This window comes from Callithrix jacchus, chromosome 3 (assembly GCF_049354715.1).
Source record: "Callithrix jacchus isolate 240 chromosome 3, calJac240_pri, whole genome shotgun sequence".
NCBI lineage: Eukaryota > Metazoa > Chordata > Mammalia > Primates > Cebidae > Callithrix > Callithrix jacchus.
This window is the reverse complement of record NC_133504.1, coordinates 192,118,678-192,131,120: the sequence shown is the minus strand read 5'-3', so window position 1 is coordinate 192,131,120 and position 12,443 is coordinate 192,118,678. Positions and strand designations below refer to the sequence as shown.

Genomic DNA, 12,443 nt, shown 5'->3' with positions numbered 1-12,443 from the left:
AGGCACCGCGCGGGCTCCTCGGTCTAGCGCCCTCTGGCGTGGCCGGCCGGCATTGCCACGGAGGCCGTGGGCCGCTCGGGTGGGACTGGATGGAAACGTGGCTGGGACTGGATGGAAACGTGGCTGAGGCCACCGCGGGTGGGACTGGATGGAAACGTGGGTGGGACTGGATGGAAACGTGGCTGAGGCCACCGCTGACCCGGAAGTCTTTTCCTGCGTTTGTTCACCTGCTATGAAACTAGGCACTCCCCCACTGCCAGCAAAATGACCATTTTTCATTTAATTTGCGTACAACGGCATTACCGACAGCAAACATCTTGAAGGAAACAAAGTGTGGTCAAGTTGAGCCAACATCGCATTACTTCCCCAAAGAAGGCTGCGTGCCCTCGGGGGCTCTGTCGGCATCCGCCAATCCGGGGAACCGTTGCTTTGCTCTTGGCTGAGTTCCTTCCCCAGCATTACCTCCAAATCCTGCCCAGCACTAGTGACATCTGTCTATGAACACTAGTTTTAGTCTCAAATATTTTTTTCCCTCAAAACTCAGAAGCTTGGCAAGAAAAGAAAAATTACAATGAGAAATGTGTCGGCCAGGCGCGGTGGCTCACGCCTGTAATGCCAGCACTTTGGGAGGCCAAAGCGGGCGTATCGCGAGGTCGGGAGTTTGAGACCAGCCTGGCCAACACGGTGAAACCCCGTCTGTCCTACAAATACAAAAAAAAAAAAAAAAAAAATTAGCCAGATGTGGTGGTAGGTGGCTGCAACCCCAGCTACTCAGGAGACTGAGGCAGAATTGCCTGAACCTGGGAGGTGGAGGTTGCAGTGAGCTCAGATTGCACCACTGCACTCCAGCCTGGGGGACAGAGCAAGACTCCATCTCAAAAAAAAAAAAAAAAAATTGCTGGAAAAAAATCCTACTTGGATAACTATGGTAATTTTAGAAAAAAAAAAAAGTAAGAAGAAAACAAAAGAAAAAAGAGAAATGTGTCCACTCCACCAGCACTTCTGGACTTCCCGCAACACCCGCAGAGAGCTGGAAACCCATGCTCTTGTTGGCAGCTGCCTCCCCATGCTGTCGCTGAGGTCCTTGCTGTGCTGGCTGATGAGACGGACGTGGTGCTCAGACGGGCAGGTGACGTGGTTTACCTGTGTCCTTACCCAGGCTCATCTGTGGCTCCCATAATTCCCACGTCATGGGAGGGACCCGGTGGGAGGTAACTGAATCATGGGGGTGGGTCTTTCCCGTGCTGTTCTCACGATGGTTAAGTCTCATGAGACATGACGGTTTTGTGAGAGGAGTTCCCTTGCACCTGCTCTCTGCCTGCCGCCATGTAAGATACGCCTTTGCTCCTTCTTCGCCTTCTGCCATGAATGTGAGTCCATTAGACCTCTTTCCTTTATGTTACCCAGTCTCGGTTGGTCATGTCTTTATTAGCAGCGTGAGAACAGACTAATACAGCAGGGAACCACTTTTTCACCAAAAAAGGCAATTTAGTAAAACATTCAGACAGTGGCACAAACCTACTCTGTGGATAGAGGCGACAGACGCACTGCCCAGGCAGGACTCCCACCTGTCCTCACGCAGTGCATGCATCCCAGAACAGCAGCGCGGGCCGGAGGGAGGATGTGTGAGGCTGCACAACTCCTGGGGGACTCAGCCCAAGGTCATGTCCTAGCCCTGAATCACAGCTACCCCGTGAGTAGTGGAGACAGTCCCCATTGCCTGCAGCCCAGCCCATAAGACACCACCAGGCAGGACAACTCATGGGCAGTGTGTGGGGGGCAGGGGTGAAGGCCTGGCAGCTGTGCATCCACATGGGAGCAGCGGAGCCTGCAGATGAGGCACCGCCCACTCCTAGCCCAGGATGCACATGAAGAGCTGAGGGCACTGCCCCTTACTCTGCAGTCCTGCCCCCTGCCAGCCTCTGTGCCCCATCACAACCGCACGGCTGGCCCTGGGCTCCCTGCCAGCCTCTGTGCCCCATCACAACCGCACGGCTGGCCCTGGGCTCCCACTCTCTTCCTTTCACACAGCTTGCAGCTTCCTGCATCATCCCTCAGGCCTGCGCCAGGCTGAACGTGGGCTTCGCGCATGGTGTGAAGACAGGTGGGAGTCCCACCTTGGCAGTGCGTCTCTTGCCTCTATCCATGGAGTAGGCTTGTGCCACTGTCCAGATGTTTTACTAAATTTTGCCTTTTCCGGTGACAGTTACTGGAAAGGAAAGACAGGTGTGCTGGGGCAGGTCAGCGGCAAATCCAGGCATGGGGCTGCCCCCGGTGAATATCCGACAGAACCAGGGGCTGACAAATGCAGGCTCGACTGTGAAAAACGACAAAAGTAAAGAACAGGAAATGCTACAAGTATGGCCACAAGTTACGTCGACAAAGGTGAAGTGATGGAAGAAACTGAAATTTTAAAATCAGGGGCAATCAGCCCCCAGACAGAAGTGGCTGGCACTGCCTGAAGAGAGGGTGAGGTAGTGGCAGGTGGCCCGGGGGGGAATATTTCTGGGCAGAGTTTTCAAAGACATCCCCTAAGGAAGACCACAGGCATGAGGACAGCCCTGGGCACGCTCCTTCACAGGGCCAGCCCCACAAATCCACCTGCCAAAACCAAGGCAGCTGCTGCAGACCCAGGCCCGCGAGGTGAACCGTGAGAATGGTGGCTGAGGGAAGATAATGGGTCTCCATGGCTTATATTTCACCTGTAGCCTAGAGCTTAACACATGACCTCTCATGCACAGATCACATGACATGCACAGGTCACATACGCACATGGCAAATAACAGGCACAGATCACATGACATGCACAGGTCACATGACACACAGGTCACACGACAGGCACACAGGTCACATGACAGACCACATAACATGCATGGATCACATGACAGGTCACATGACACAGATCACATAGGTCACATAACACGCAGATCACATGACATGCAAAGATCACATAACACAGGTCACAACACAGTCCACATAACACACAGGTCACATACAGGTTATCACATAACATGCACAGGCCACATAACACAGATCACATGACATGCAAAGATCACAACACACACAGGTCATATACAGAGATTAACATGCACAGGTCACATAACAGTTCACATAAAATGCACAGGTTACGTAACATGCACAGGTCACAACACGCACAGATAACATGCACAGATCATATGACACACAGGCCACATAACAGTTCACATAACATGCACAGATCACAACACACAGGTCATACAGCACAGACAGATCACAACACACAGGTCACATAACAGGTCACATGACATGCTCAGATCACATAACATGTACAGGTCACATAACACACCATTCACATAAAATGCACAGGTTACGTAACATGCACAGGTCACAACACGCACAGATAACATGCACAGATCATATGACACAGATCACATGACACAGGTCACATGACACAGGCCACATACACACAGGTCACATGACATGCATGGGTCACATGACATGCACATGTCACATCACGTGCACAGATCACATGACACAGGTCATACAGCACACACAGATCACATGACACAGGTCACAACACACAGATCACATGACACAGGTCACATTACCGGGCACATGACATGCAAAGGTCACATAACATGCAAAGATCACATAACACAGGTCACATGACATGCTCAGATCACATAACATGTACAGATCACATTACATGCACAGGTCACATAACACACAGAGATGCGACATTGATGCCAAAATTCGATTCATGATTTTACAACATTTTGAAATTTCTGGAATGAAACTTAGAACATGAACATCACAAGATTTCTGCACATCTGGCTTCAGCACAAGTTTTCAGGACAAAGTAAGCTCACGGAGGGGACAGCCATGAGTGTGCCATGGCTTCTGGAAGGACCAAAGGCACATGGTGCAGCCCAGGCGTCCTGGCGTCTGAGGGCCCGTGGGGGCGAGGGAGGCTGCCGTGAAGGCAGGTGCGACAGGTGCATGCCTTGGCTTCGATAAAGTCTCTGTGCAGCCTGCAGTGCCACAGCTCCACCTGCAGTGAAGGTGAGGATGCTCCTGCCCCATGGGGTGCTCGGGTGCCATGAGACCAACTCGAGTGAGGTAACAGAGTTCTTTGATACCTTTTAGGTAAATGCAAACTAAAAGATGAGAACTAACCCCAGGAGTGTCTTTTCCAACCCAGTATGGTCCAGATCGGTGGGAGAGACCCGGGGTCTGAGCCTCTCTGGGAGCCGCGTGCACAGGTGTGTATCCTGCAGGGGCCCCACCCGCCCGACGGAGGAGGAGGCTCCCCACATGCAGGGCATTGCCTGCAAGGTGAACTCAGGTCCAGAATTAATCTCTGGACCTGACAGAGATTCCCCCACTGAACCTGGCATCACACGCCAGCTGTGAGTACTGTGAGAACAGAATGTGTCGTCATTGGGTAACACAGGGCATAGCGGAGCTGACCCACGCTGTGTGTGCACCTCACAACTGACCTGCCCGCCCATCCCTGCACCGCCTGCACCGCTGTCCATCCCCGTGCCGCCTGTCCCCTCAGAGCCACAGCTGGAACCTTCTCACAGTGACCTAACAGGCAGGTGTTCATTTTGCCTCCAACATCAACATTTTCAGGAAGTTCCAAGGTGTCACAAGTAAAGTTTAAACATATCGCATACATGCCACCCCGATAATCAGAGAGATACTTCATTCAACGACATTAATTATTTCATCAGGAGAGAAAGGACAGGCGCACGTGCTGGTGGGACGACGGCTGGAGGGCAGGAAGGCGGCGGAGCGGGTGAGCGCTGCTCATCTTTCACGCCTCACTGCCCCAAGGTGAGCAGGTCCTGCAGGAAGCATCGAGTCACAATAAAAACCGGCAGCTCTGTCTCTGAAAGGACCCGCAACTTCACACTGTGGAGGAAAGTGAGGGTGGGCGCGTTACATACAAAAAATAAGGGGGAAGAAGAGTTCACTCACTCAAATGAGTATTTAAAAATCCAGATGTCATCTTAGTGTTCTCATAGAGTATCGTCAATATGTTTAAGTCATAATTTGTGGAAATTCACAATGAATATAAAAGTGGACGTGACTGTGTTTCTCAGCTACGAAGGCAGAGCTCAGAAACACAGCTCTTGAGAACGTTTAGAGCTCCGTGTCTGCCCTTGGCACACGCCTAGGTAAAGAGTTCCTTGACACATGCACTTTCCCAAGAACGTTTTTCCGAGGCTGGCAGAGCACTTGCCTGAACACTGCCTCTGCAGCAGGTTGGAGATGCTGATGGGCAGCCTGGGGGGCAGCCCGGCCTGGGAGCCCCCAAAGCTTGGAGAGCCGCCTCCTGCCAGTCTATTTGGTAACTGTGGTGTTGGCGTTAGCGATGGTCCCTTGTAGGGGATTTGCAGAGGTGGAATCCTAATAAATTAAAGAAACACAAAATCACGAATGCTTCGAGCATCTTTGGTGACATGACAATGAGAGCACTGGCCATTCTTTGGTTTTAAAGGCTGGGATTAAAAAGCGCCTCTGAGCACCTCGGACCAGCAGGGCCCGTGTAGTGCCCACGGCTGATGGCCACATGGGCAGCCTCTCGCTGACTGTGGCGGGGGAGGCCCTCTCTGGCAGGACCTACAAGGATGGCCCCTGAGCGGGTGGTCAGCACTCCTACTGGAGGCCCCCCTGCATGGTGCTGACAGGCGAGTTAGAATCAGTGCCTTCTCCCGGGGCCAGTATCACTAAGCGGCTGAGCAGAAACAATAGAGAAGGCATCCAGGTCTCTGCCGACTCCCACTTGCAGTGCACACCCAGACCTGCACTTTTGTCCCCAGGAGTCGGCAGAGACCATGGGGTCCCCTGGCCTGTGGCTGCCATTGTACCGGGCTCTGACTCTGCCTCCTCATCAAGGCCGGCCCCCTCTCATCAAGAGGCCCTCACTCCATCCTCCCACATAGCCATCCTCTGCTTGCCCCTTAACCTCAGGGGTCCTCTCAGTTTCCACTCTCAGCACTCCCAAGGCTCTGGAAGCTTCTGTGGCAAGCTTATCCATCCGCATGCTTGTGACTGTGCCCTCCAGGTGATGAGTCCTGAATTATGTTCCCAACTCACATCCAGCCTCAGCCTCCTCCCTGGGCTCTGTTTCCTCGCCTGGATTTTGGTGCTCTATCAGTCTTTTCTGTATTTTATGATGGTTTGCTGTCTTGGGGCCTTGCTATTCCTGAAAACACAGGTCTGTCCAGAGCTGGCTAATTCCTGGAGGTGGCCAACAGTATTCATGAACACACTGTTGCCAGGCAAGCCCCCCGGGCCCAGGGCGCAGTCCCTAAGCCCCTCCTTCCTCTCATTCTCACCAAGCCACGCTCCCCTGCCCTGCAGACTGGACATGAAGGACTGCCTCCGTAGCCAGATCCACCACACAATTCCACACAGACGACCCTGAGCCGCTTGTGCTGCCCTGCCTTTCCCCGAGACACACAGCAGGGCCTGCGCACAGGCCCCTCGCCCCTGCCTCCTGGAGGGAACTGCAAGGGAGCTCCCTACAAAGCTGCTGCACCTGCTGTAACTCTACCATACCTGATTCCAACACGAAGCCTGCTTTGTTTTAAAACACATATGTGGACAGCTTTGTGTTCAACCAAACTCGTCTCTGCCTTGCCAAGACCCGCGCTACCCATGCGACCTGTCCATTCCCGTGACGCCCGTTCATCCCCAGGCCGTCCACCCATCCCCACGCTGCCTGTCCATCCCTGCGCCCCTGTCCATCCCGGCACTGCCTTGTGCTGCCCACGCCCCCCGCCTATCTCTGCGTCCCCGTCCAACCCCATCCATTCCCGCCGCCCGTGTCCATCCCCACGTCCCACGTCCATCCCTGCATCGCCCATCCATCTGCATGCCCCTCATCCATCCCCGCTGCCCGTCCATCCCCGCGGCCCGCATCCATTCCTGCGCTGCCCGTCCATCCCCGCGGCCTGCGTCAACCCCGTGCCACCCTGCGCCCCCATCCATCCGCCCACCCCCATCCATCCGCATGCCCCCCGACCATATGTGCGCCACCCGTCCATCCCCGCGCCCCCCATCCATCCGCCCATCCCCCCATCCATCCCCGCGCCACCTCATGCTGCCTGTGCGGCCCGTCCATCCCGGGGCTGCCTGTCCATCCATGCTTCCACTTACTAGAGGGAGACAGAGGCCAGGGTGAGGGGCTGCCATGGCAGGACCCTACCCTGGAGGGTGAGAGGGCAGCCAGTGGCAGACGTGGCAGATGCCACAGGGCCCGTGGGCACCCAGGAGGGTTGACAACCCAGGGCAGTGGGGGCAGGAGGTGAGGGCGTGAGAGAATGCTGAGGCCTGTAGGCAACCCAGGGTGGACTGGACCACAGGCAGCAAAAGGCATTGAAGGGCTCTGCGGGGGCTGATGCAGGAGAGCCTGCCTTTGAGAGACCGCTGGACCTTTGAACACGTGACTTCTGTTGAAAGAGACATTGGTGTGAGCTGAACTGTGCAGCAGATGGAGTGGAAGCCACCCAGAAGTCTGAGAAGAGGAGCACGGGGAGGTGAACTGCGGCCTGTCCCGGGGCTGGGGCCGGGTCCAGCCTGCCACCTGCTTTAGTAAATGAAGTTTCACTGGAACACAGCCACGCTCATTCATTTACACGCTGCTTGCCACAGCCTCCTCAGTACAGAGGCAGAGCTGAGCAGCTGCCCAGAAAGCCAGGAGTACTGCTACCTGCCCTCTGTAGGTACACCTGCTGAGCCACGGCCTGTTCCTCTGGTGAAAGAGCAAGCAGCGTGACATGGGTCTTGTGAAGTTTCCAGCAACAGGGAAAATGCCTACGTGATATCTTAGCTTCAAAACAGCGACTATAAAGTGGCATATACAGCAAGACCTCACTCAAAGTGCATAAAAATCGGGCTGAAAAGCAACATATTAAACTTTTAGAGGTCATTCTCCCTGGTGCATGAGATGACGAGCAGTTTTATTTTGCCGGGGATTTCCTTGAAGAGGCAGTAAGATACCTGAGAGGCTTTCCCACGCTCCTCTGACTCGGCGTCAGGCTGGGATGCTCGGGGCCCCGGGAGGAGACACTGCCTGTGGTGGAACAAGAATAAAACATGAGCTGTTTGCGTTCACATGTCCTGGTGCTTTGAGCATCACAACCAGGCCAGCCTGCCTCGCTTCCTGGTAGCCGTCTCTCCCTCCCCGCCACGAGGGCAGCAGCGGGCGGAGCCGCAAACCGCAAACCGAAAACCGGTCCCTCAGGTCGCTCACGCCCTGGTGGAAACACGACACCCTGAAAAGCCCTGGGTCTTCCAAGAGGGTGTAAATATCCTGCATTTTAACCTTTCTTTTAGGCACCTCTGCAGCTTAGTGACTACGTAAGCCATGTGAATCATTGGCAGCTGGACAGCGAGGCCTGAAAATGAACCGGCCAGTCCTGGCTGAGTTTCAGCCTCACTTAGGGGCTCTCGGCCTGTGGGCTCCTCGAGGGGGGCCTGCCTGTCACGTGGGCAGCCGTGGGCACACAGAGCATGCCTGGCATACACAGGTGCTCCACAAGCATCTGCAGCGGGAGCTCCTCCCCCGCCTCTCCCAGGCCTTGCTCCTGCTACCCGGAGAACTGCCGGACTGAAGGCAAAAGTGCATCCACAGTTCTTTCAGCGGCTGACCCGTGCTTTGCCTTCTCCAGGCGCCTTGTGACATGAAAGGGGAGATGTGGCAACTTGGTTCTCAAGCAGCACTGCTCATGGATCAGCAGACCCCAGGCTGGGAAAGCCCTGGGCAGGGGAGCCCGAGCCTTAGGTTTCCCCAGCACAGTGGCTGGTGAGTGCCAGTGCCCTGCCTGCTGCGGCACGTTGGGGGATGCTGGCCTGTGGGGCAGGAGGCCCTGAGCACAAGGCAGCCTCCATACCCCTGACTGGGGTCTTGTCTGCCCCGTGCAGGGCAAAGGTGCAGACCTTGCGAGGAGGCTGCCTGTGAGAGGCCCCACAACTCCCAAGTCTGCAGGTGACCCTGAGAAGACTCCTAAGAACAGCTAAGAACAAGCAGGAAAGCTGTTTGAGTCCAGCCTTCACTGCCTTTTATAGCTGTTTGGCATCGGGAGGCAGTGGACCTGCAGAGACTGTCCTCCTAGGACAGCCTGTTCCCAGAGGCAGGAGGCCACGGTGAGCATACTTCTGATATGAAAGCCAACAAATCCACAGCCCATGTCCAGAGCCACTCCCAAGCCTGGACGGCCCGTTCCGCCCACCCGCCTGATCCCCAATGAGAACCGCAGCAATGCTCTTGCTAGGTCTCCCCTCACTCCCCGCCGGGGGCTCTGGGGAGCCTCGGGGGAAACTCCTTTCCTCACAGCCATTGCCTCCTCATCAGCTGGCCTCACACCACCTGATGAAAAGGAAACCCTGCACATTTAACACACAGAACCACAAACAACAATGACAGGCATCTTCTGTTAACTTATGCTTAATACTGTATGGTTATTTGAAACTGTTTCCTATTTACTCAATGGGGAGTTTTTGAGATAACCATCATCAACAGAGATGAAGAGACTGAGGACCCAAGAGGCCACAACTCACCTGGGGTCCAGCGAGCAGGGCTCAGAGACCCAAGTGTGGGCTGTGGGATCTCGGACCCAAAAGAACCTGCCGCTCAGGCCCCTGCGTGTCCCACAGGGCGCCTGGAAGGCTCTGACTGAGAATCAAGTCACACCAGGCATCATCTCAAAGAGCAGCGACTCAGAGAAAGGGGCCCTGGAATTGCTAGGGGAAGGCCCGAAAGCCACCCAGACTCGGGCCCCTCTCGAAAGCACAGCGTGCAGGTGTGGGAGGAGCTCCTCAGGGTGCCGGGGGGGCTGTATTTCAGCCCCACTAAGAGGTGGGTGAGCAGAGGGATGATCCATCCCCGCGACACCTCCCAGCGCTGCGCAGAGACCACTCCGGACAGTAACGCGACGTGATGCATTTCACAAAGATGCCCATCTGAACAATTTAACTACAGACATGCCGACATTTGAAGAGGGTAAGTTTCACGATCTGGGTGTGGAACAGCCTGCTTCCCAGTGACACGAGATCTGCCGTGTCGTGTTCCGGAGGGGACTGTGTGCTTCAGAGTGGGTGCCCTGCACCCCTGCCGTCAGGTCAGACAGCCCCACACACTATGCAGTGACCACAGGGCAGACGATGACAGAGGGCCTGCCTGCTCCTCCGGCACGTGAGGGGACTGGGACCTGCCGTTCCCTTACTCAGTCAACCAGGCTTGTTGAGGAGGACTGCTGGCTACAGTGGAGTAGAATCAGCAAAGTATCTCTATGAAACCAAGTATGAAACTGAACAAAATGGTAGAAACAACAGTTCAGGCCTCTGGAAATCGACTCAAAGCAGACAACAAATGGGAAAACATTGGCTCCTGAAATCCACTGCAGCTTTCCAAAGAGCAGGACTGGGCTTCCTGGCCTGAGGCTGCTCCACCTGCCCCTGCTTCACGCTGCCTAGCAAGAGCACAGCTGCACCAGGGTGGATGGCTGATGACCAGCAGCTTTGCTTCCAGAGGGGGTGGGCTCAAGGTGGGAGGAGAACACTTTCTTCAGCCATGAGGGGTCCACTTGCAGGACCTGGAGATGCCCACAGCCTTGGCTGAGGTGGGCTGGGGAGAGGAGGGACCAGTCAGAAAAAATAGCGGGGAGATGCTGAGAACCAGAGAGCCAGAGAGAGGCAGCTCCCCGGAACCCTGGCCGACAGAGGCAGCACAAACAAGTGCAGGGAAGCCCAGTGCAGCTGCAGAAGTGACCCCACGGGGGCCGGGAACCAGCTAGATATCAGCTCCCCACACGCACAGATTGTCGGCCGTGGGGAGCTGCAGGAATGTGTGCTATTGGAGCACAACTACAGACAGAGCACGGGCCGGCTGCTGAGCTGTGAAGACGAGCGGACCCCGGCTCAACACCAACAGCAGAAATCGCGCGAACACATCTGAGGCAGCGTGGACACAGATTCTCCAGGTTAGGTCCAGGTAAAATACCCAAGGAAACAAAAGCCAATCAAACAACCTCATGGAAAAAGATGAGCATCCAGACTTGCTGAAATACAGCACCTGGACTGTCCAGACTGCAGCCCCAGATTATGGGGTCAGCAAGGACACAGAAGTGCAGCCACACGCCGGGGAAAGGCCAACAGCAGGAGCCCACGCTGGGGGCCCAGCTTGCATTTCCTAAGGACTCCAGAGCAGCTACTGAAAATGAGCCTAAAGAATTACAGAAAAGTATGATGATTGTGACTCAGCATACAGGGCTTTCAACACAAAAACCTGCAGGCTTTTCAACACAAAGACAGAAACATAAAAAAAAAAAAGAACCAAGAAGGGAACATTTTCTACGAGGACAGGATGAGATCCCGGTCCCAAAACCGGACAGACGTTGCAAGGAAGGAAAGCTGCAGACCAGTATCTCTCATGAATACAGGCACAAAATTCCTTAACAAAATACTAGCAAGCCAAATCAGCAACAGGTAAGAAGGATCGCAGGCTATGACCAACTGGGATTCATCCCAGGAATGCAAAGTTACCTCAACATACAGAGGTATTGACATACATGTTAACATACTCTATCAATGGATGAAATGACACCTGAGAACACACAACCGTCATAGAACAAAGAACAAAGCCCGACGATCATCTCGAAAGATAAAGAAAAAGCGCCGGAAAAATTTAACACTTTTTCATGACAAAAAAAGGACCAGAGGGAACTCTTAGCCCTCTAAAGGGTGCCTCCAGGAAACCCTCGGTGAACACCACGTGCCGTGGAGAGAGGCTGAACAGAACAAAGACAAGGATACCTGCCCTTGCCGCTTGTATTCAACACTGCGCTGAAGTAGGTTCCAGCGAGGGCAGGTAGGCGAGAAAAATAAATCAAGTCCTTGGTGGGGTGGGAAGTGAAAAACTAAAACTAAAAGTAAGAGATAAATAAAAGGGCCGGGGTTGGAAAGGAAAAAGGAAAACAATCTGTACTTGCAGATGACATGATCTGACATACAGAAGACTCTAGGGAATCCACAAAAAATCCCCAGAGCCAATAAACGAACTCAGTAGACTGCAGGACACAAGATCCATCTATAAACATCAGTGGTATTTCTAAGTACTAGCAATGAAAATCTGAAAACAATTATATTTATAATAGCACCAAAAATAACAAACTACTTAGGAATAAATTTTACCAATGAGGTGCGAGACCTCTTCACTGAAAGCTACAAAACACTGTCGAAAGAAATCAAAGACCTAAATAAAGGGAAAGCTATTCCAACATCAATAGAGTGGGAGACACAGTATTAGTACTAGGTGGCAATGCTTCCTAAATCGACGTACAAGGTGAACTAAAACTCTACCACTTGCTTTGCCAGCAGAAATGGGGAAACCGATCCTAAAATGCATATGGAAATGCAAGGAACTCAAAATAGGTAAAAAAAAAAATCTTAAA

General features: G+C 53.8%; 1 protein-coding gene across 4 annotated transcripts in view; it reads right to left on the bottom strand.

The window, feature by feature from the left end:
* Window positions 1-1,388: 1,388 nt before the first annotated feature.
* LOC100387222 (putative E3 SUMO-protein ligase RNF212) overlaps window positions 1,389-12,443 on the bottom strand; it is a 68,976-nt gene continuing 57,921 nt past the window's right edge. For all 4 annotated transcript variants that reach the window (XM_035294383.3, XM_035294385.3, XM_035294384.3 and 1 more), the window contains 3 exons: window positions 7,993-8,065; window positions 5,228-5,394; window positions 1,389-4,896 (listed from right to left, as the gene is read on the bottom strand). In XM_035294383.3, the coding sequence (XP_035150274.2) occupies window positions 4,892-4,896; window positions 5,228-5,394; window positions 7,993-8,065 (245 nt within the window). In that variant the 3' untranslated portion in view covers window positions 1,389-4,891. The remainder of the gene's footprint in view (window positions 4,897-5,227; window positions 5,395-7,992; window positions 8,066-12,443) is intronic.